Here is a 23,090-nt window from a genome sequence, read left to right on the forward strand (position 1 = left end):
AATTGAACTTTAAATGATCAATTTGGAAGCGAAGAGGCCGTGATCAATGCCCTAATGGTGGAAAGGCCAGTGTTCTCTGTCTCTGTGACGTAGGAGCACCGGCCCTCTCTCAGGCCTCGGCGGTCGGAGCGTCGGTGTGTCTGCGTGGATGTGGAAGAAGTCGGCACACGGCATGAAGATTTCAGATTTTTATGGTGAAAACATGCTGTGAAAACAAACAAAAAAAACAGGGGGAGCAAGGTAGAACACATCCGTGTACACATGCGGACCAGAGAGAGAGTCCATCAAGGACAAATTTACATGACGGGAGGCTGCATATTTATTTTCATTGAACACATTTCCTGCGAGAAAATTGCCTTTCTTATTAAATCAGTCAGAAAGGAAAGGAAAGAAAAGACACCGCAGACTATTTTGCCAAGTTTGTGCTTTGATATTCTTACGAAGCCGAACACCACAGAGTCACTACGAGATTTCACTGATCAACACGGCGCGAGATCACAAACATGACACAGAGGGTCCTTTCAGGGTCTTTCACCGTGTTAAAAATTGGCCTTCCTTGTGTTTTTAATTTTTTTCAGTTCTACTAATCGTGAGCTTTGAAGAACATTCAAGGCTAATGGGGGAAAAAATGAAATACAATTCACGACTGCATTGCCAAAAATTCCCATAAGAAAGGAAAAACCAAAAAAAAATACAAAATGTTGCCATGACAAATACATCCATCATAAATAGAAAGACACCATTCGGCAGTCCGACATGAGAGCTATGAGGGCGGGAAGGTTTTTGGCAGATTCACAGCAGAGGAGAGTAAAGCGCAATGAGTCCAACAGCGATCAGTTAGTTCGGTGTCGTTTAGTTCCCGCGTCCTCACCACCTCACCACCTGGCTGCTGTAGTCCTCTGTGGTGGCTACCTCCTCCAGCGCCTTCATCTGCTCCTCTTCCTCCCCTCCTCCTCCTAGTCTCCACAGCTCCGCCAGATAGGTCCTGTGCAGCCGCTGCCTCTGCTGCCTCTCCTGCCACCTCCTCTCGCGCTCCTCCTGGTGCTGCCTCTGGCGGTTGTGCTGATAGCGCCGGAGGAACAGCTCCTTGGCGTACTCGTACAGCTCCACGTCGAGGGCGTTCAGGCCCTCGATGCGCCAGCGCACCTTCTCGCTGATGCCCACGCTGGCGGCGCGCGTGCTGTTGATCTGCGTGAAGGCCCGGATGAAGCGCAGGCCGAACGTCCGCTCGAACAGGTACTGCGTCTTGCGCTGGAACTCCGTCAGGCCGTAGAAGACCATGTTGCGCAGGTTGGCCTTGGCGCTGGCGAGCAGCACGCGGCCCCGCTCCAGCTCGCTCACCGACGACATGTTGTAGCAGCCCACCAGGCTGAGGTCGGCCAGCATGCGCACCTGCCGGTTGTTGGCGAGGTTGGAGGAGCAGCTCATGAAGTCAGCCAGGGGCACGCCGGTCCAGTCCTCGCCGCTGTAGCAGGCGGGGAGCTCGTCCTGGGTGGGCGGGCGGCCGTCACACATGTGGAGGGCGGTTTTCCAGGTGGCCCCTCGCTGCACGTGCTTCCACTCGCTGAGGTAGCGTGACACGGGGTCACGCAGCATGGTGATGTAGTAGAAATTCCTGCGGAGACAGGAAACGAGATACATAAGATGAGGCGTCTAAGTAGCCGCCTACTTGTGCGCATCCGAAAAGACGCCACAGTGTAGCTTACCGGTGTCGAATACCGTTTCCCCATCGATGTGCGTTTCCCCTCTCCTAAAACTAAACCACAGAGGGACGCGCCATCAATTTACCAGGAGGGAAACACTATTCAACAGGGGAACAGACTTCGACATAACACCGGCAGCCTGCAGCTGCACTTTGAGTAATGTTTTAAACTTTTTTCTTGGAGAGCCGCGACACCCCTAGCATATACAGTGCACTGAGAGTGTGTGATTCGGGTTTAAATGAAAAACACCATCGATTGAGTGGGAGGTTGTTTGAGAAGGACATAGAAAGCAATGCAGACCTAGCAGGTATTGCATTTAAAATCGTGCAGATGTGTAATTCATTTTGTTTTTCTCACTGCAGCGTGCCCCTGCCTTCCACTGGTAATGGCTTTTCTTTCCCTCCACTCCGGCACCTTTCGTGTTCCTCTGATCTGCCACGAACAACGCTTCAAAACAAATTGCCGTAACTCAGCTGTGAGGAAAATAAAAAAAACACCTTTGCAACCAACAAACGCGGCTCTCTCTTATCTGCTGAGTTCAGAGGTGACCGGCGTAGCGGCGAGGTGACTAGAGGAGTCGGCGCCGGGGAAGAATTTCTGCCGTTTTCAAAGATAAAAGGGAAATTGAAAATGTTCGTCTTGTGCGCTGTGACCTCACGATGTCAGACCCCGACCAGATATAAAGCCCCGATGAAAAAGCTGAACATTTTATTTATTTCTTTCCTCAAGGCTGCGGTTTATTTCCTGGGAGCTTCAATTCAGGTTAAATAAAGAATTCACATGCAAGGACGTTTTACAGCAACGCTGCTCTGGAAAATTCTCTTCTCAACCCTTTTTACAGGAGTGAACAGTTCCCCTTGTTCTCGTTCCTCTGTCTTCTGTCCAACAGTATGTTACATTTTCTCTTGTGAGTTATAGTCTCGGTGGACTTAACCCTGTGTTTAGTCTTATTTAGTCTCTCTAAGCTATAAGCAAAGCGTGGCGGACTGAAAAACTGATCATGTCAATAACTATCCAAACCATAAACAACCACAGTCTACATGTTTCACCTCACTGCACTGATTTGAAGAACAATTGGCAATTTGCGATGCTGAACTTGCAGCCTATTATCGTTATAATGCAGTGATTGCATATGGAAATTGGAAAAACAAAGCACTCTTAGTGAGAGATAATGGTTCTGTTCTCAATGCAGACATAACGGTCCTATTCGCTTCTGATTTGATTATCATGAGAAAATAAAGTCCTGATATAGTCATCAATGTTGTCCTTTGCACACGGCTAAACACACCTTTACGAGCAAACGTGAAAGACATCTTCTTGTCCGAACTATTTTGATCTCTTTCTTTATATATAAGAAACCTCACAAGAGAAGGCTGAACTCCAATCTTCATTTGGGAATCTCTCTGACCACGGCTTCGTCCCTAATCATTTTCACACGGCCCCTCCCTGTCCAGCCGTTGTCCCCAGTGTGTTGCCACCTTTTTAACATCTGTGCACACCTGCTCCACATTCCCTCGTCAGCTCCCCAGTGCACCTGGCCTTCAGTCATTTGTCTGCTGCCATGTGTTCCTGCCTGCTTTACTAATGATCCCTTACCTGCCTTTTTGCCAGTTTGGATTGCTTCTTCTGACTACCCGCCTGTTGCCACACTCCCTTCTCAGTAAGTTGTGCTTTTACTTTACCTGTTAAATCTACAAGATGCGTATTTGAGTCCTGTGTAGAGACCCTTTGCAGAATGACCTTTGTTTGACTCAAGAAAAAACGTTTTTCTATTACATTTTTAGCAAAGGATGGATTGAAACAATAAAAGGAAAGGATGTCGTGAAGCGTCACCGATGCCCATTAAAGGTACGTCACGCAAACACGACACCTTCTGTTAAAACGCATTGATCGCCATCAGTTAAGTCCCTTCGCTCTGAATCCGCTGTGTATTCGATGTAAAGACGGGCGCTTTGACAATATGAGCAGCTGCCATTGTTTCGATTTGCTAAACTGAGAAATTAGATTGAGGGAGCAGCAGCCAGCGACCAGAGAGTGCACAGCTAAACAGCCTTAAAAGGTCCACGATTTAGCACTTATTGCCAGACGGCAGATGCCATCAATCAGGAGTGATATGTACTTAAGTGAGTGCCATGATGATATCATGGCGGAACACACCCGCAGACAGGCCCGCCACCCGGAGATAATGGCCATCCACAGTGGAACCTAAGTGAATTACCCTGCCATCTTTGCCGGGTTGAGCGGACAGCGCTAGATGAATGGACACGCACACAAGCGCCTCTCAAAGCGGACCCTTTGTTGTACTTCCTGGAAAGCGGCTCAGTCTTTTCCTCCTCCCCGTGCCTATCATCTACCCGTGCAGCTAACCGCGAGACAGCCCGGATCGATAAATGTCCACGCAGCCCCGCCTCTCCGCGTCTGCGCTTTCATCGTGACCTATTGATAAAGAGCAGCAAATGTCAAAGCTCTCCTCTTACTCGTGTCAGGGACAGAAGCCGGGTTCAGATTGTGAAGGTCGGGAGTAATTACTCTCAGATGAGTGGCTGAGGGTTTCTCATGCAGGGAACAGGAAGTGGCACGAGCATTTGATCCCTGATCCATCCCTTCTGATGCAAAAATGGGTTTCCAATAGAAACATCTCATCCAAAAATGTGATGTCTTCTTAAGACCTGTAATTGGTTCATAACCAAAAGTGACCCCCACCCTTCATATTACACATTGATCTATTATTTATATAGAAATATGGATTACTGCAGCTTTAAATGTCCAGGTGCTTCTAAATGATTAAGTGTTCTTGTCAAATCCCTGCATGTCCAAAGAAGAAACGGTGCTGAGACCATCGTTGCCTTCTGCCTATAGCTGTTCGTTGGTCGACGAGGTTATTTGATGACCTGAAAACAAGCCCTGTCCACCATCCATCTCTCAAACATCATCTGCCATTCGGCCCGGTTTATTCCACGCCAGTGCCTAAGCTCTCTGCTAAATGGCTTTCAAGTCTTTCAGGCCTGAACGGGACAAAGTGGGAACACTTTCGATGTTTTCGGATTCCCTGATCGATCGCGCCCAAAATCTAATGTTCTCAGGGAGGTTTGAGTGAACGCGCGAGACGCTGATTCTGCCACATAATGGCACAATCTCCGGCAACACGCACCGCGTGCGATCATGCGTGGTTGTTCCAGAAGGTAAAGTTAAATCAGCTTGTCGCATTCTGCCACCGATCAATCCGACGCCTCGTTCATGACCTTCTCGCTGTGTGTCACCTTTCTCCATACAGCAGACCTGCAAACACTATTGATCGGTCTCTCTCTCTCTTTCTCTCTCTCTCTCTCTCTCTCTCTCTCTCTCTCTCTCTCTCTCTCTCTCTCTAAATCACCATCAAACAGCTACAGAGGAAACTCGCAGCAAACGATCGATATCTGCCTTGTTAATTCACTCCCTACCATCAAGGACACAGTCAGGCTCATGATAAAAGCCTTGATGGAAACTATTTATGCCGCTGACGAAGCAGCCCATCTGTATCGACGGCAATCTTATTTAGTTAGTCTTTATTTCAAATTGTATATACATGATGTGTTTTCAAGTTGCTTTTCGTTGCGGCGTGTCTGAAGAATGGCGTCGCTCCACCTCGCGCTGTTCCAATGGGAACTGCACGTCGACTGCACGTCGACTCCACACCGAAGTCGGGGTGTTGATAACTCTCACAGACGGAGGTGTTTCTGTGCCCACAAGGGAACCCGCAACCGTTGCGTTCACGGTTTAATTACTATCTGAAGGAAATGATTTGTCGGATGCTCCTTTGTGTGAAAATAACAGCTTCATGCACATTTCTCAGTCGAACAGAAGATAATTGATGCCATCAGCAGCTAAAAGAACACTGTAAAAATATCCTACATGTAATTATAAAACTATAAAATATGTGTATACATGAGATAAGAAAATGTGTTTAAAGCTGATCCGTATGATATTATTTTGTTGACAATGGATCAAATGACTGTGTGATGTAGAAGGTGTCGTTCACAGGGAATCATCACCAAACTCCCTTCATCTCAGCGTTTTAGCGTCTTTCAGCAGATTGTTTCTGTTTAAAGGCTTTATTGTTTTGGTTCACTCTCACAGCTTTCATAGTGTCGTTTCCAGCTGTGGTGGCAAAGTCCAAACAGCAGACAACGCTGGTGAACATAAACGGATATTTAGCTTTAGGAGTTGGTAGAAATAAAGCTAAAAGAGTGAATAGTGAACATTTCAAGTGAATGCTAATGTCGCTCTGTGTTAACTGTTCATAGGAAATCAGTTAATGCCGGTTTTAACACTTTGAAAAAGAAGTTCTGTTTATGTAAATTCAAGGGTTTTAACTGAGTCAATCTTCACGACTCATGATGGCAACATATCCTGTGCTTTCCTCACTGGTTTGAAATGGAAAGTGTTAGAAGGGGGATATGATTGTCACCAGCTCTACTGGTGTCAAAATGAAAACGCAATCCGTCAGTCCTCTCATCAAGGTGGGTCTTCAGTTAGGACGTCACTCACTCGTTCCCCTACCGTACCGGGGAGAAAGCCAGGTTCCAGTACATGGTGCAGAGGGATTGACGTCCGGACTGAAGGCCCGCCTTGATGAGAGGACTGACGGATTCCTTTTTTATATTTCTGACACCAAAGGAGCGTGCTGACATGTAAATGCAACAGACTGGGGAAGCTGTTTCGCTTAATGCATTTGAATATACAGGGTACTACCTTGAGAATTGAATGTCAAACAGCATTCTGATGCGGTCATAGAACGCAGAATAGATAGAAATATCTTCCTAGATTGTTTGCAGTGGCGTGTTGAATGAGCCTCTATACAGGGAGAACTTTAGCCATCAGACCAGGAAAGATTTAGTGGAAAATCAGATAAAATATCAGCCTGCTTCGATTTTTCAGCAAGGCCAACTCGACTGCGGGGGATTGGGCAATTACAGAGGAGCAGAAGTAACAAATGGAAAGAGCTGCTAAACACAGCAGAGGGCCTCAAATTCCCCCCAAAAAGTGAACGAGGCTGGCAGTTAGATGAATGAAAGAGGGATGTCCGAGGGCACCGATTCAGGAACAGCAGGTCTGCGTGTTAAAGGGGATGCTATCAAGAGTGGAGCTGAATCTCATCATATCAGTCTCCAGAATAAGAGGTCAAGCGGGATTTTCACTCCTCTGATTCTCTCTCTCTCTCTGTTCTAATTTCATCTTTGTGTGCCAATTACAGGCAAAATGAACCCGGTCCCCATCTGCGACACAGCGGGATCACCGCCAGACAAGCCCATACACGCAAAAAACACTCTCTCCTTCAGGCCTAAATGATCCGTCAATAGCACAACCCACTCATGGGGAGCATCGGCGGGTAGAATCACCTGATAGATACATCTGTGCAGAGTGTGAGGAGAGACGAGATGAGCAAGGAGACTGTGATCTTCATCGGTTGCAGATATGAGATGCTATTTTAGGCGATAAAGGAGAGGAAAAAAAAGCCCCAGGGAGGCTGATGCGGAGACGAGGGAACCGAGCGCGCTTCCGGAAACGCGAGGTGTCCAGGCAGGCGAGGGTGTGAAGATGTGGTTTTGCTGAAAATTAGGCGATAGACTCTGGGAGGGGCTGCAGCCGACATAAATGAAACCCCGCAGAGTATTCAATGCGAAATCATCTTCTTCTAAGGGACAGAATCATCCATCTGTATTCCTGTAAAAACTTATTTCACGTAGCTGCATTTTTCCGGAGTTCCCAGAGGTTATTTGTTTGTATTTATTTGTTTTGAAGGTACCCACGACGTGCGTAGTGTTCGTCCACGCACACTGCAACCTTCCGCGTGCAGCTTTAGCGTCTTAACCTTTCCTTGACATCTTAATCTTTGCAGCTTTGCGAGGTGTCAGCCAGTCCTTTCGGTCCATGTGGATATGGAAAGGATGAATGAGAGACTGCTCTGCAAAGGTCACATCTACCCACACAAACCACTGAAAGGCAAACCACTTTTTAAGCAATATGTGAAGGCCGCTTCCAACGCGGTGTTTGTATGTTTTCCTGCAGCATCTTGGCATTGAGTCTTCTTGAAAATCGAGAGAGCGACTTTACAGCTTGTATCCAGAAAAAAAGTCTGACGGCACAAAAGCAGCAGCCATGAGGCGGTTTGATGGATGGCACATAACGACCCGTCTAGCAGAGGCCTCCTCCCTCTGATGTTTTTTCTTCTCTTTTAACAAATGCACTGTTGCACTGTGAAAATAAATCTCCAATCCAGCCGACAGGTTTCCGTATAAATCTGGAGTTCTGGATTAATTCCCCCCCCCCCCCCCCCCCTATAATAAAACCTGTCTTCGACTGCCCCTAATCCCCCTAAGGAGTGTGGAGATTACAGACATCCTCTGAATTTCTCACAAGAATACAACAAGCTGCTCAGTGTCGTGGAGGGAGTGCTCTGAGGGGTTTGGTTTAAGAAACGACACACGAGTAACGTGATCCTTTATTTCACTATACAGTCATAAAACAATCAGAATTAAAAATCAAGCTCTGTGATTAAAACATTTTACAATGACACCTGTCCTATGGAGGACCACTTCCCTTACTTCAGTCTTTTCCCCCCTCTTAATTCAATTCAAATTAAAAATAATGTGATAGTTTGCCTATCTGATCATTTTGAGAAATGTCCTCATGAGTTGGAGATACTAAGTCAACCAGATGGAAACCAGATGCACCTTATGTTACAAAATGTTTCCGCATGGGAACATTGTGGTAATTACTAGCAGGATGTGTGTATAACTTTCAACAAACGCTGTGAACAGAACATTAAAATCCACCAGTGTTGGCAGAGCAAGGTTTAAGAAATCATTATCAATTCATTATTGAATTCACACTCGAGTACAGACATGTCTTGGCAGTTAGAAAGCAAAACAAATTGATAAGATAGCCCCAGGCTCTGTTTCCCCCTGCGTCAAGTCGTCCTTGTAAGCTAACCAGCTGCTAACTGTAGCTTCATAGTTAGCATCAGTCTTCTCATCGAACGCTCTATAAGAAAGCAAATAGCTCTCAATTTAAGGGTATAATAAGCTTTAGCTTTAAATTCAAATAGACTAATACTGTACATCTACAGATAAAGCTAATAAACCTGAAGACAAACCAATTTTAAAGGGTCCATACATCCCATGGGTTTGATATGCTGAGTCATGAGTGTGAATAGACAAACTGTAACGCTCACGAATGAGCTCACGTCACGTCTATACGTCGTTAGCAGACATTTGACGTCATTGCCTTGGCCTCCTCACACAGAGGTAAGCCAGTGTTGTGTAAGGATAGGAAGCGTTGACGAAAACTACAAATAAAAGGTACCTGAAGAGACTTTCATACTTTATCGGCCCACATCACAGCTCCCAAAAGACCCTTACGTTCACCCTTTGCCAAAAATATACCTCTGGTGTCAGGTACTGTACTACCTTTCCACCCACAAGAAGTGACGAATCAGAACTTCAGTGAAAAGCAGACTGTCTGCTTAAATGCACAGAATCCAACATGCCAGTATAAGAACTTCTGCCTCTTTTTTGTTTGCTTAAAGTGAGACGAGGTAACTTTTTTGGCAACAAGCAACATTTATGGGAAAATACTAGCCTTTAGCTAACATGTGGAGCATTACAAACTGTAGTGTCAGTCATACAGGAATATTCATCTTAGGTTTGCTAACACTAGCTAACATTAGGTGCCATGACTTTGCTCCGATGGCCCGTTATTCCGTAACGCCAATAGTCCGAAAAATGGCCCGTTGTTCCGAAGGCTCGTCTCTCCAAAAATGCACACGCTCCCTGCAACAACCGATCTTACTCCTCATGCCAACAAAGGTAATGCGTACTAGCCAATCGGAGGCAGAGTAGAGCGAGTCATGCCTTCGCCATAGCAGGAAAAACTAATTGTGACGGTCTGCGTGATAATTAACCACGTGCTTCTGTTTGTTGCATGGAGACTATGCATTTTCGGCGAAATGGGCCATCGGAACAATGGCCGTTTGCTTTCGGGATAACGGGCTGTCGGACACATTTTTCAGACTTTTGGGGTTACGGAACAATGGGCCGTCGGAACAACGGGTAGTCCCTAACATTTAACCACCTTACCAGACCAAGTAAAGCCGTAGCAGCAAAACCCCTGAGTGGTTTGAATTGAGCAAAGGGTGCGTTTTACTGACTGCCTGTGAACGCAACTTTTCATTAGCTAGAGGAAAAATGTGCTATTTCATCCTTAAGAGGTTCTATAGTCTCACTTTTTAAGGCACCGCAGATCCACTGGGAGCAGTTTGAGTGACTTCTGGCGACTGAAGGTCACTTTTTTTTTTTTTGTCAATCAGCGTTCTTGTCACGCTGGGTTTTTAGAACAATGCGTGGCTGTCAGCAGCTTGAATTAACTTGACGTGTAAGCCTCGAGACTGACACTGTAGTCAAAAGCAACGTTGACAGTAAAAGGGCAGCGCTACGCCTCAAGCGTTTTTAAGGAATGTTCTCCGTTTCAAGCTGAACACATTTTCTCAGTAATATGCATCCCTCTCTGAAATCTCTGTGCATAGCTCTCTTTGGTTGAGGATTTAAACCGACTCACTGCGACTGTAAGGGAAGATTAATGTCAAAAACTTGAAACCGGATGTTTTTCCCAAGAATTTCAGTAAAACATGGTTTAGCATTAGGAACCTAAAAACCCCATATCTTAAAAACTGCATTTAGATAAAATCATCTCTCTCACCATCCCTTTTTGAGTACTAAACCTCGTCAACTTCCTGCATATTTGAATGCCTTTAGTGTCATTATCACCAGCAATCGAGTGCCATTACAAAACGAATAGCTAAAACCACCTTAACTGTGAACTAATTAGACTCTGGCTGATCTGGCTGATCCGCCTGCCGGCCGGTCTGCGTTCTTTGCTCTAATCTGGAATAATGAGGTCAGTAATGAGGTTACGCTCTCTGACAAGCTCAGTGTGAGGCCGGCTGCCGTGGACAAACGGGGCAGCAGGGCGATAGAAGCGCGTCTGGTCCGCGCGGCATTTTCGTAGCCCGCTGCGTTGCGAAAGCTGCTGCAATTTCCTGCCGCGAGCAAAGCCCTGCAGGAGCCCCTGACCAGAACCCACTCGAACCGACCACGTGCTACTCGCTGAAGTTTGCGTATTAGGAGGGAAATTGCCAGACAGTGGGAGGGCAGATTGATAGATGAAGTGAATGAATGAAGGAAGGAAGGAGCGAACAAAAGAAAAACCCTACAGGAGGCGAGGTTATAAGTCTGAGTGTGGTTCTCCTTTATAAATGTGCAAGAGCTAAATTCAACCAATTGCTCTGATTTGATGTGTTTCAATGCCCACTAGCTCCCATAATGAATCACTCGCTGAGCTTTAAGAAAACTAGAGCCGGTAGCCATACCAACCCGTCTGGTGACCATACCAGAGCGTCACAACATAATTCTCACCGGTCCTGAGAGAATTAATGTGGTACGAAATAATAAAACCCAAAGTTCTAATTACAGTAAAGATATGTGGACATGGTTAGAGGGTATGCTTTTTGCTGAAACATAGGTTAATGTACCTCTTTATGCCTCCATTTAAATGACTCATTTAGTTACCTGAGTAGCCTTGAGATAGGTGTGGGCGTCATCCATTCTCCTGATGTTTGACCCCTGACCGTCTGCGCTCCCGTCGCTATATACGACTTGCATAAGACGAGAGTCATCCTTCAGAGCATGCCTTTACTGATCCGGATTGTGTTTCGCAATCCGACTAGGAAAGAATGTTCTGAGTGCTTTTATAAAATACATCAGCCTGGAAAACTAAATGATTATGTCTGGACTTCTGGTACCAAGTACAGTAGAAAGCAATTGGGATTATACATGCATATATATATCAATATATAATGGAAAACAACTAATCTATCTTAACTTCTCCTATAAGAAAAGGCTGAAACACACGCAAATCTACCAAAGAGTGATTTTGCATTCTGGAGTGATCTTACAGAATGGATCAGAGCTGCATTATACGTTGCATTAAGCGGAGCAGTAACATGCCGTGGCACAAACTCCTCCATCACTGAGCGGCGTCATCGCCCAAAGTGACATGACGAGGACCTTTCAGCTCCGACCCGAACCGCGGCATGAAACCCGGCGGGCAACACGGAATAAAAGCTCTGCGTAGTCCCCGTCCAGCCGTTTGAATGTGAAGCGACAGGAGGGCTCCGCTTAATTCCACCGTCTTATTATTTTCCAGGCCCATTCCGATGGCCCCCTGATATTTTCATACGTCTGGATTTTTGCCGGTGTGTGGGCGGAAAAATCAAGCAGGCATTGCCTCCGGGAAATGAGGAGCTAATGTGACAGATTTGCGGCTGCTGATGAGTTGTGACTCACAACCCGTTCGACATAAATCACGGGTATAGAGTGAGTTATGACTCATGGTGCGTTTGGCTCAAATTTGATACCGTCCTCTCTCTATCTATATATCTATCTCTATATATATATATATATAGATATGAGTGCATCTGGTCATATGTGACAACTGTGCACACAAGACTTCACTGTAATAACAAGGAATTTACAGCGAAAGTAATAGAACGAGTGACGTAACTTACTACTTTTGTTACCTAGTAACAAGTATAGTAATATGAGCGTTTAAAGGAGTAAAAAGCTATTACACTTCCTGAGTAACTTGCCCAACATTGATCCTGAGCAGCACAGTTAATTAAAGAAACATGCACGTTCCAACATCTTAACCGGTGCCTTTGAACGCAGCGGATACAAGATGTGTTCTCTCAGTGGCTGGATGCCGGATCCCCAAAGCTCCTCGGGAGCCGCGTTGACCTCTGACCTCTCTCTGACTCCCGAGTGGAAACGAGGCCCTCTAATAAACGCGGGCGACTCGTGTCTGCGATGTGCGGCGACGGTAATGCGTGCGGATGGTTTGATTGTATTGAGCTGACAAGTGTTGACTGGAGTGTTGTTGACTCGCTCGTAGTGCTGATATGGCTCTGAGGCGCCTCGTCAAAACTATTTAAAAAGGGTTAAAGTAAGTCTGATGGCAGCCACTGAGGACAGTTAAAGGATTGGAAGGGTTCTTGAAGTTGCCGCCCTCCCCCCTCCCCCCTTTAACCCTAACATATGGAGATTTGCCCTCTAGGCCAACTGCACGGCAAATTGGCTTCAACGCGCGGACGGCACACCTCAGAGGACCCTGTCCTTCTTAAGTGATTTACTCCGTTAAGCTTGGCTGTATTGGTTCTGTAATTACAGCACACATTGACACAGACCTTCAGTGTGTGTGTGTGTGTGGGGGGGGGGGGGCAATAAGAACACACGGCGGACAAAGAAAGCCGAAAGCCGGAGAGAAATCGGTTTCCAGGAAAAAAATCCGGTTACCTTTTGACTTAGAGCCTCGAGGTGAGCAGAAGAAGCTTAACAGCTCGCTCTAATCTACCGACAGAACGCCTCCCGTGTTGGTGCCTCTCACAGCCCATCAGGGACATTGTCATCCATTCATTTTCTGTTAATTGATTAATCAATTAATCGACTGATCATTTCAATTACTCTCTGGATTCTGTGTTAGTGCGTTCTCATAACTCATTAGTCTTTTGTGAGTGAATACTGCTCAGTAGTTTTGTACGCACTTGAGAGAGTGAATGAGTGTAGTTGAATGAGTGAGGGAGTGAATAAATGAAGGAGTGAATAAGTGTGAGTGAGTGAATAATTGTGATTGAGTAAGTGATAAATGAAGGCGTGAATAAGCGTGAGGGAGTGAATAGGTGTGAGGGAATGGGTGAGTAGGTGAGGGAGTGAATAAGTGCAACAGAATGAGTGAGTGACCTAATATTAAATATTGGATCTTTGAGTGTGAATAGAAATGAGTGAGTAGTGAATGAACAGCCTTAAAACTGAGTAAACGAGAGGATCCCCTCGTGAACATATGAATGAGTGAATGAGCTAATGAGTTGAGTCAATTAATTTTATTCGATTATTAATGAACGAGTGGCCGCCCACGTACTGACCACACCTGTCCTGCAGGTCGCCCCTCACCTTTTGTTCTTTTGGGCGCTCTTCTTGTCCCGCTTGTTCATCACCACGGGCACGCAGCTCGTGAGCTCGGTCCAGTCCGCGTGCAGCCCGCAGCTCCAGCCCGTGGAGAACCGGGAGAAGAGCCACGACTCGGCTCTGCCGGGCCGGTGGCAGGTGCACTTCCTCTGGCCGGGCATGCAGTCGCAGGGCTGCTCCAGCTGGATGTTTTTCACCAGGTGCCGCCCGAACGTCGTGCCGCCGGTCTTCTGAATGTGGAGGAACACCATCACGTCGTCGCCCCGGATGTTGAAGTCGACGTGCCTGTCCAGGTCCCGCGCCGTGAAGTTAAATTTGGACGTGATTTTGGAGGGCAGGTCCTCGTCCAACTCCGGCTCCGTGTAAACTAACTCGAACCCCGACGAGTACCGCTGGTAGAGCCCTTTGTCGGCACTTCTAAAGTAGCATGTGTTGCTGTCCGCCGGGCACACGTACTGGTAGCCGATCATCAGGAAGAGCACCGCCGCAATGGGGATGAAGATGAGTCTATTGAACTTCTCCTCCATGGTGGGAAACTGTGAATCACGGTAACGTGATGTCCCCTCGTCTCATCCTGCCGCCTCACTTTAAACTACGTGGCGCTCCTATCAGTTAAAAAAAGCTGCAGTTTAAGCCACGCGCAAGAGTGATTTCCTGCGGGGCAGCTTCGACTGGCCTCGTCCCGCACGAGAACGGGTCCACTTCTCAAACTTGAAGCTGTCGCACTGTACGCATTCAGTTAAAGGCTATTTCCTAAAACATTAAGGCATCATTTTTTCATTAAAAATATCAAACTGGTGGCGTTGCTCGCGTGCAAATGACAATTTTTTATTAAAGAGCGAAACGGCACATCCCCGCGCGAGGAGCGTTCGGGCTCGGCTGTCCTGCCAGAGCCGACTGCTGATCGGTATCTGAGCCAGGAGCACCAAGCGACAGGTTAGACGAAATACACACGGTCACTTCCGGTCAATGCTTTCAAAATAAGATCTCTACCAACCTATTGCGACGTTTAACTGCTTTAAATAGGATTAGGGCGAGCTCTAATTAGACGAGCTTTATTCAATTCGGTTCAATCAGAAAGAAGAACACGCATGTCAACAACCATCAACTTAAAATAAATGGAATCTCTAAAAGCAGTAGATCACAACTATTTATTTACAGCCCCCGGTGAACATATCCGTGTTGATCACTAATCACGCAATTAAATCAATTTATTTATACCTACTTTATTTTTGTCACAAAATAAAAATACCCAATTTGGTTTAAATGCTTCTTTTAACTTGACACCATTATTCTAGTCCATGAAAAAAGGCAGAGCCAACTCAAGTCTTAATAATCAACCCAGAACCCCTTATTGTTAGGTCTTGCATGATATGACTGTGCTTGAATGTCATTGCTTCTCCAGTGTCTATCCCTAAATTATACTTGCTATAGGCATGCACATCACCCCGTTAACCAGAGAGGAGAACTTACCAAACTCAGCTGGGAGTTGAAATAACCCTTTCGCGCAGAGGCTTGCTTTTATTTTGAAGACGGACAAATAAAACTAATTTCCGTTGTTGTTGTGGCAGGCTTGACTCTACATCTGCGCCAGTCATCTGTCCCGGCTGCCGAGCCGGTGACGCAACCGCATCTCTAATCACACTGGCAATTTGAGCGGCCTGGAACGACTGCTGGCGGAAAAATCACTAATTCCGATAATATCGGAAACGTGTGGGAGTTAAAGCGGAAATTATATAAAACGTGATTTTAAAGGGATGTTTTGCTTTTCTTTTTATTGTATTATTAAATTCATATTCGCCACATGTGCGCCTTTGATATTACACAGTGGACTTACCCATATCAGTATCAAACACAGCGGTGTGTGTTTATTCTATATGGTGTTATTTTAATAATGACTGTAATAAAAGCGCTCAGGTCCTTTGTACACAATAGTGTATCTGCTGAGCGCCAGCTCACGAGGTATGGCTTTAATAACTCAATATATATGTGTGTTAGATTATTGTAAGTGGGGCTCCGCGGTGTGACAAACATCACTTCTGTTATTGCAGTCACCGTGCGGCCGACAGGAACGAGTTAAATCCTCAGGCGAGCGCGGCGAGTCATTTCAGCACCATGGACAGTTTCCAACACGTCAAGTCAATAATTGGCATCGTGTGTGTGTGTGTGTGTGTGTGTGTGTGTGTGTGTGTGTGTGTGTGTGCGTGTGCGCGCGCCTTCCATTCCGTCATCATCCCACATAGGTTTTCCTATGGACACCGACAGAATCAAACACGTGACGCAGTTGAATCCACAGTTCTGTATGTCCACCGCAGACTCGGACTAAAGGCATGTCAGCCCCTCTGGTAATGGATTTCCTGTAAGCCCATGATCAAAAGCTTTTGTCATTTTATTTTTTTGTTTGCCTTAAACGCCCTCCATCAAGGGATTTAACCAGCATGCACTCTGATGCGTATATTCTTTTCAATCCCCTCCCTGCACTTTGCCCCCTTGCTTATAGACATTGACTTAATCTGCATGCGAGTTCAGCCTGTGGCTCACCTCTCTTTGTGTCTCAGAATCTGTAAGTCTCAGCACAATACACATATCTCATTCTCTAAAAGGTCATGCAGAAGGGAACTGCTGGACATTAGGTTGTTTTTTTTGCCTCAGTGATGATAACATCCAGTGTCAGCATGCTCTTTACCTGTAAGGCCTCCTCCACATACACGATATCATGCAGTCCTGGTTTTTGCAAAAGAAACCTTTTCTATCGACAAATGGCGTGCTGATTAAAATCTGTGCAGGAATCCTGATGGGGGGGGGGTCTGCATTAATGTCTTGTGCAGTGGAGCGAGACTTGTGTTGTTCTGGCTGTGCAGCTGGGATATTTACGAGGTCCCAGACGCTCACTCTACACAAGCCTTATGAGAAACGACCCCGGTAAAGTGCTGATTCAGCCGGCTGCTGCAGTGTCCTATAGGGCTCCCGATAATGGAACTGAAGCTTCCTGGAAATTATGATTGGATTGGTTTGGGATTTCTGTGGTTTTTTTTGTTTTTATTTACAGCGATCTGATGCAGATGTGCATGTCATTTTATTATTTTCTGGAATGAGTATTGATTTTTAAAATGATGTGGAGGGAAGCTCACGTGTTGGACCTCTGGAGAGCTGAATGTTTCTCGCAAATGAGCATCCCGAGACGCTATTAAGGAAAGCAAATGGAGGGGGGGGGGGGGGGGACATTTAAAGAGAAAAAAAGAAAAGAAAGGAGTGTGAGGGACCACAGCTGCTTGTTGCACAGAATGAAAAATGATCCCCAAAACTCAACAGCCTCAAGATAGATCTGCCTCTTGCTGCAAGTCCTCCAGGTCATAGAGTGGAATATAAATGAGGATAAACACGCACAAAGTGTGGAAGATGATACAAAATGAATCGTGTTAACAATGCATTACACTTACGTGCTTAAATGTGACAAAACTCTGCAGCCTATAATCTGCTCACATCATCATTATCAGATCTACAGGTGGAGGCCGAGCGCGTGTGAAAACGAAGCCTTTAGGCATGCAGATGTGCTCCGCACAAGCTGTCGTATCTGCAGAGTGTGCAGATGGTGGCGCGTGCTGTCATGGTGACGGCGGCTCCTTCGTCCACCCCTGCCTCGTCCGCCTCCTGCTCTTCTGTGTTTTCCGTGAGCCAACTGTCCTGTCAGACTCCTGTCACGCCTCACCTGCCCACTACACTCCCACTGATCACCTGATCGTCACCTGACTGCTCGCCCTGCTTCCTCGCCACCTCATTAGTCCCCGCGCATTTAATGGGCAGATCACCTGCTGTGGTTTGTCAGCTGTCGCTGCAGTTTTTCTGGCTAATTTCCTCTGTGTGTGTGTGTGTGGTCCACCTTCTGTCAGATAGTTTGCTGGCTGCCGCTGGGGTTTGTTTGTCTGTGATGACTGACAACCTGTTGCTGATTATGACCATGGAGTCTGCTTATCGGGAACCACTTCTTTCAGTGGCGCCAGACAGTAGCAGCAAACTATCCGGCGATGTGAGTTTGGATTGGTTGAATTGGCCATGAAGAAGAAATGTTCTTTGCAAAATTTCATACAGTAGTTAGATAATTAATAAAGAAAAGGCCCTAACGAGGCTAAGAGTCAACAACCATGCTAGCACCCCTGTGAGGCTTCCACAGGTTAGTTCAAACAAGGGTGGAGATGGCTGTCAGTAGTCACTTTTAAGTTCTATCTGATTAAACAAGTGTTTATCCAGCTATTCTAGGTAGACGTTGTGTACCTTTTATTGACCTCCATCTGATAATCCATTCAAACGTAACGTCTCAGCAGTCATTTGCTCCATTTGCTCTGCACTATCGGTAGAAATGTACTTTCTTTATTTGCAGGATTGAATGCTTCGGGTTGTAAATCGTATTATTAGATGCCATAGAGCGTCTTTGGTTTCAGTGAAGCCGATAACTCTGGCCGCTTGCCTCGGCTGCATGTGGCGCGAGTGACTGAAGATTTGTGAACTCTCCGCCACGGGGATCCAACCAGCAGGCCTGTGGACCCGCACTGCGGAGACGGCACCACGCCAACATGTTTCGGGGCCCCCACCACAGCCACCATCCAAAACGCTTAATCAAATGGGACACTCTCCACTTGGGCCCGCATGAAAAGGAAGCTGTCGGCCCCTGCTGTGCACCTCGGCAGCTCGGCAGAGGATAACCCACATTTGTCTGCACTCCACTACAGTGCGAGGACATCGGAGACGAGGCCTGCGATACAATCTGCATTTTCTAGCAGGTAATTGAAGCTTTGGGGGTTGATGGTGATGTGTCTTGCCGCGGCCCGATCAGCTTCTCTGTCCTTACCATCAGCACTGATAGATGTTTACTGTCCCCTCGAAACAGGGCATGCATGTCCCTTCCAGCAGATGTTGATTGAAGCCGCTGAATGACTGTCGGAGGGGAAATTACTGTAATTTCCTCTCGTTAAGCTTTATTGCAGCATGTACCCCAATATTAAGGTCACCTTTTTCTGGCTGCACTGATTCATTTAGACACTGCCGTGCAATTTCATTGCCAAACATAGCACACTTATGTGTCTTTCAATCCTACTTTTGAGTATGCCTCTTTCCTTGTGTCAAATTACGGAAACCAATTTCACACTTTTCCTTCAGATCGTGGTGCAATGAGAGTCAAACCCTGGTGTTTGACTCTCATTGCACCAGTCTATCAAACCTGCACTGAAACCACTGTTGTATGTTTCTTTAGGTAGGAGTCCACCTGATAACAAATATTACCATTTGCAGCCAGGAGTGCGGCAGCTTTGAGGGGGAAAGTGGAACTAATGACACATTTCCTTTTGTATTGCACGGCTTTACTCAACTCGCTCTTTCTTTGGTTTTCCATTAGCAAAAGTTTTGAATAATACCTGCTACCCGGTCTTCCACCTCAGTCGAGCTTCCAAGCGAGCTGAGCAGATACTAGAAGGTGGAGTTAAAACACTGCAGGCCACTGACCTGTGGATGGATTGATTGAAAGAGATTCATTGCTCACTAATACATGTTAGACAGGCGGATTCAGGAGGAGGCTTTAATGCTGATTGTCCCAAGGACAGAATAAATGTACTGCGTACTGAGATTCAATGCGGCGATTAAGGGAATAAACAAGTAAAATAATCAGATTTAAAAAGGAATAACAAGACGTTAAAGGGCAAGAACTGTCTAAACCTCGCCGGTAAATATCTTTTAATTAACATTTCTTCATTCTTGAGCAAACATTTCAAACACATTTCTCAGACTGAGCGATACACAATGTTCAAAGTGAAACGCTGAATTTTAAATGTGATTATCGATGTGCGTGAACTTGAGTTTTGATCAAGGCAGAGAGAAAAAACTATGCGGAATATTTGACAGTCGCCGAGGCTTTCTTAGTTTTTTATCTTCCTGCCTTTGGTAACGTGTTCGGTACCTCTCCAGCGACGCTCATATCCACCAAAGCACTCATGTAATGCTGGATCAGAAAGTTTAATTAGGTCAATGTGTTCTGAAGCTGTCTGTGGATGGTGTTTCTCTCTTTGAACCTAATTGTGTCAAAAGACGTTTCTATCTTTTGAAAGCCCAATATGTGACTGTATGATGATTTCTTTTTTTGAGGGGGGGGGGGGGGGGTGTGCGTGTTTGTTTACACCGTGACTTTATAGAGCCACTGTTTCTTATTCTGACATTCACAACCTGGATTTGATCTACTCACTGTGAAAGGGGCACGTGTACATCTCATTTTGCTGTCAAAGTATTCATTCAGTATATTCATTTAAATTTCTTTGAAGAGTGTTTAAGCACGATTTCGGCCATCACGCATTCCGCTGTACGCTGGAAACCGCCCTCTAGAGGTCTCGCCAAATCTGCCATGTGTGCTCACCTCTACGGGTAAATTCATGTCACAACATTCGGGTACTCGAGACTTAAACACGTCGGGGGAAAAAAAAAAGAAAATATTTGCACTCTTCCGTTGAGGTGTGAGTTGAAGGAAGTCATTATCTGCAGAAAACACCTTTGCGGGAGGCGGCGAGGAAAGGCTTCAAAGGGATACTTTTTTCGCAATCCAAACACTTTGCAGAAAATAGGGGAGAAGCGTGCGGGGGGGGGGGGGGTCTCTGGGAGGCCGGTTATGGCAAGCTGCTTAGGTAACTGCATGAGACAACCAAACATCAAAGCCTTAAGTCGGCCTAGGGTTAGGGTTAGGGTTAGGGCTATATAGGGGGGCCCTCGGATGGTGAGAAAATGCACAAGTGGATTATTCCTCCTCGAGTAAACACGCATAGAATGCATGCACGTGGGGAGCGTTTCATGACGATGGTAAAATATGATGAGGGCGATGGATGACTAACGTTTCCAAGACGAGAGGCGGCGTTACCGCAGAGCAAACGGAATCAGGGCCACAATCTGAGGGGGGGAAACGAGTCCGCGGAAGTTCTCCTGGACCCGTCGGTAGGATGTTCTCGTGATGAATGGCTAACCTTGTTTCCTAAACTCTATCTCCACGCGTCCGCAGCTCCCTGCCTGATTTATCGGCGCTACGGCGGAGTCGCCGACCTTGCGTCAACAGCGTTTTTGTGCACAAGTACAAATGCCCTCGGAGGCCGCGCCGAGAGAGATACATGTCCGAGATGGATGGGCGGTGCGCAAATGAATTGCAAAATATTCAGGCGCTCTTTCACATGGATTTGTTCGATGAAGCATATTTCTTTCAAAGTGTCTCTGTGAAGACAAATCTCCACGTCCAGTGACAGCTTTTTGCCGTAGTTGAACACATTTCACGCAGAAACGATGACCGATCAGTCAAGCGTCCGAACCAGAAGACTGACCTTTCTTTACCTGTTCAATATGCATGCTGCCTTGTTGTGGAGGTCCCCTCAGGATAAATCCACATAAATATGAGATATTCAGTCTGGTATTCATGGCGAGGAGATTTTGGACGTGATTCAGGGGACACGAGAGTCTTTAAAAATGGCTGTGATCCACTGCTAAGATGTGTATTGCGACCATCTGGTTAAGATTCAGAATCCCAGTAAGCTTGCGTCGCCCACTCACAAAGCCCATCCTGTGGCCGACTGCTTAAAATTCACCGTGCATTTGTGGATTTTTCCTCAGGATAACGGCAGCCCTAATGTACGATCTAAGACGATTGTTCTGTAAGCCTCAAAAGAACACGTCTGATAGAAAAGAGAAAAAACCATTTCAGGCGCAGCTTAGCGTGAGCCCCGGAACTTGTGCAAGACCAGAGGTCGGGTTATTCTGTTATCTTTGTGGCCAAAGCTCTCTGGCAGAGCTCCCCTCCTGGCATTTAAAACACATGTCTGCGATAACATCATTGCCCCCCCCCTCCCCGGCCTCCAGAGAGAATCTCTGAGCATCTCTAAATGTCACGTTAAGTGCTTCTCTTGTCCCACTGATACAAAAACCGAGGCGCTCCCGGAATACAAAGAAGGCCCACGCTGGATGGCTGCCATAGCTGGAGAGGAGCGACAGTTATCTCCTCTCCTCTCTGCTCGCTCCCCTCATCTGTTCAAACTGTCAAAAGTAACATTTAGCCTCTAATAGGGCCCGACAAAGAAGACTTCCAGCCGTGGTCCCAGCTACATTTGGGGGACTTACCCATTCATAAAGTGCAAGTCATGTCTGCTTTGAAGGTTGGTATTAACATAGTCAGTATAACACATTAAAACACTCTAAAAGCAGTACAGCGAGTGCTCTAATTGTCCTGTGAATTAATACTCAAGTTACAATAAAAATGTAACTTGTTTTTTTCACTCTTTTACTTTCTTGCCAAAGAAATTAATTTCAAACAGGTGACATAAAATATTGATTAATTGCAGTGGTGCTAACATGTTAAAGGCAGGAAATATACTGCGCGAAAATGCATCGTCCAATTATATTTAAACAACTATCACTTCTCGCCTTCATGTGTGGCTGTTCTCAACAGCAAAAAACACTTCTTTTTATTTTAGGCGACACTTCGACGGATCCAATCGCACCGCGCTCTTATGTGTTCAAAATGGCCGCCTTGTGAAAAAGTTTCCACGCCTTGTCATGTACAAACGTGCATCCATCGGATGCGCGGAGGCAACGTGCAGGGGTTTGGTGCTGTCTCGGAGTAAAGTCTGAGTTAAGTTTCCTACCCATGAGCACATTCATCATCGCTCCCTCCACATATTCGATCTCCATTACCTGTGTTTCCTCCAAAGGCCCCGCTGCTGTGCTGCTGATGATTTGCCCTATAGAGCCTCGGTAGCTCAGTGGGAGGACAAGAAGAAATTCAGCGCGAGCCTCGTCATTTGTCTGCTGTATATAATTCGTTGGCGCCGGTACCTCTTCTGACCCGAGCAACATTCACAGGGTGACAATGAAAGGAAACGGTGGGATGCTTCTCTCTTTCTCCCCTCCCCGCCGCGCCGCTCTTTTCATCTCTCCTTCCCACAAGGCTGACTCACCACTTGTGACCCCTGCGACCGCCTCGTTGAAAATAGACAACAAAGTGTCTGAGATGAAAACCGGTGGGCAGTTGTGTGCTGGATTGCCGCCCCGGCTTCAAGACGGTCGGGCATGCGGCGAGCCGAGCCGACGCTTCCACTCGGCCCGATTCTGGTCGCGTGAAACGGGAGCGGGCCGGCACCTGCAAGAGTTAACAAACATTAGCCTCGTTATAGAAGATTTCAAATGCCTTAATTAAAAGAAATCAAATTTAATAATAAATTGAAATATGTGTATGATTTTTTTTTGAGGTAGGGCAATTATTTAGCTTAGTTCAAATTTAGTCAGCTTACATCTTTCATAGATTCCCCCTTAGAATCAT

The 23,090-nt window shown here is 46.2% G+C and overlaps 1 protein-coding gene across 1 annotated transcript; it reads right to left on the reverse strand.

Annotated features, from left to right (window-relative positions):
• Nucleotides 1-213: 213 nt before the first annotated feature.
• On the reverse strand, nt 214-22,432 carry LOC142952984 (heparan-sulfate 6-O-sulfotransferase 3-B-like). Its single transcript, XM_076095032.1, has 3 exons — nt 22,410-22,432; nt 13,745-14,287; nt 214-1,615 (listed from the first exon to the last, which is right to left on the reverse strand). The coding sequence occupies exons 1-3, from the start codon at nt 22,430-22,432 to the stop codon at nt 868-870; spliced, it is 1,314 nt and encodes a 437-aa protein (XP_075951147.1). The 3' UTR covers nt 214-867.
• Nucleotides 22,433-23,090: the final 658 nt, after the last annotated feature.

Source organism: Anarhichas minor, unplaced genomic scaffold (genome assembly GCF_050575085.1).
Source record: "Anarhichas minor isolate MPS153535 unplaced genomic scaffold, ASM5057508v1 ptg000018l, whole genome shotgun sequence".
Taxonomy (NCBI): Eukaryota; Metazoa; Chordata; class Actinopteri; order Perciformes; family Anarhichadidae; genus Anarhichas; species Anarhichas minor.

Coding starts and splice junctions, on each gene's coding strand:
- LOC142952984 (XM_076095032.1), bottom strand. CDS start 22,432: ATGAATGTGCTCATGGGTAGGAA. Junction 14,288..22,409: donor AATGTGCTCATGGGTAGGAA/ACTTAACTCAGA, acceptor ACAGTTTCCCAC/CATGGAGGAGAAGTTCAATA. Junction 1,616..13,744: donor AGCGCCCAAAAGAACAAAAG/GTGAGGGGCGAC, acceptor CTGTCTCCGCAG/GAATTTCTACTACATCACCA.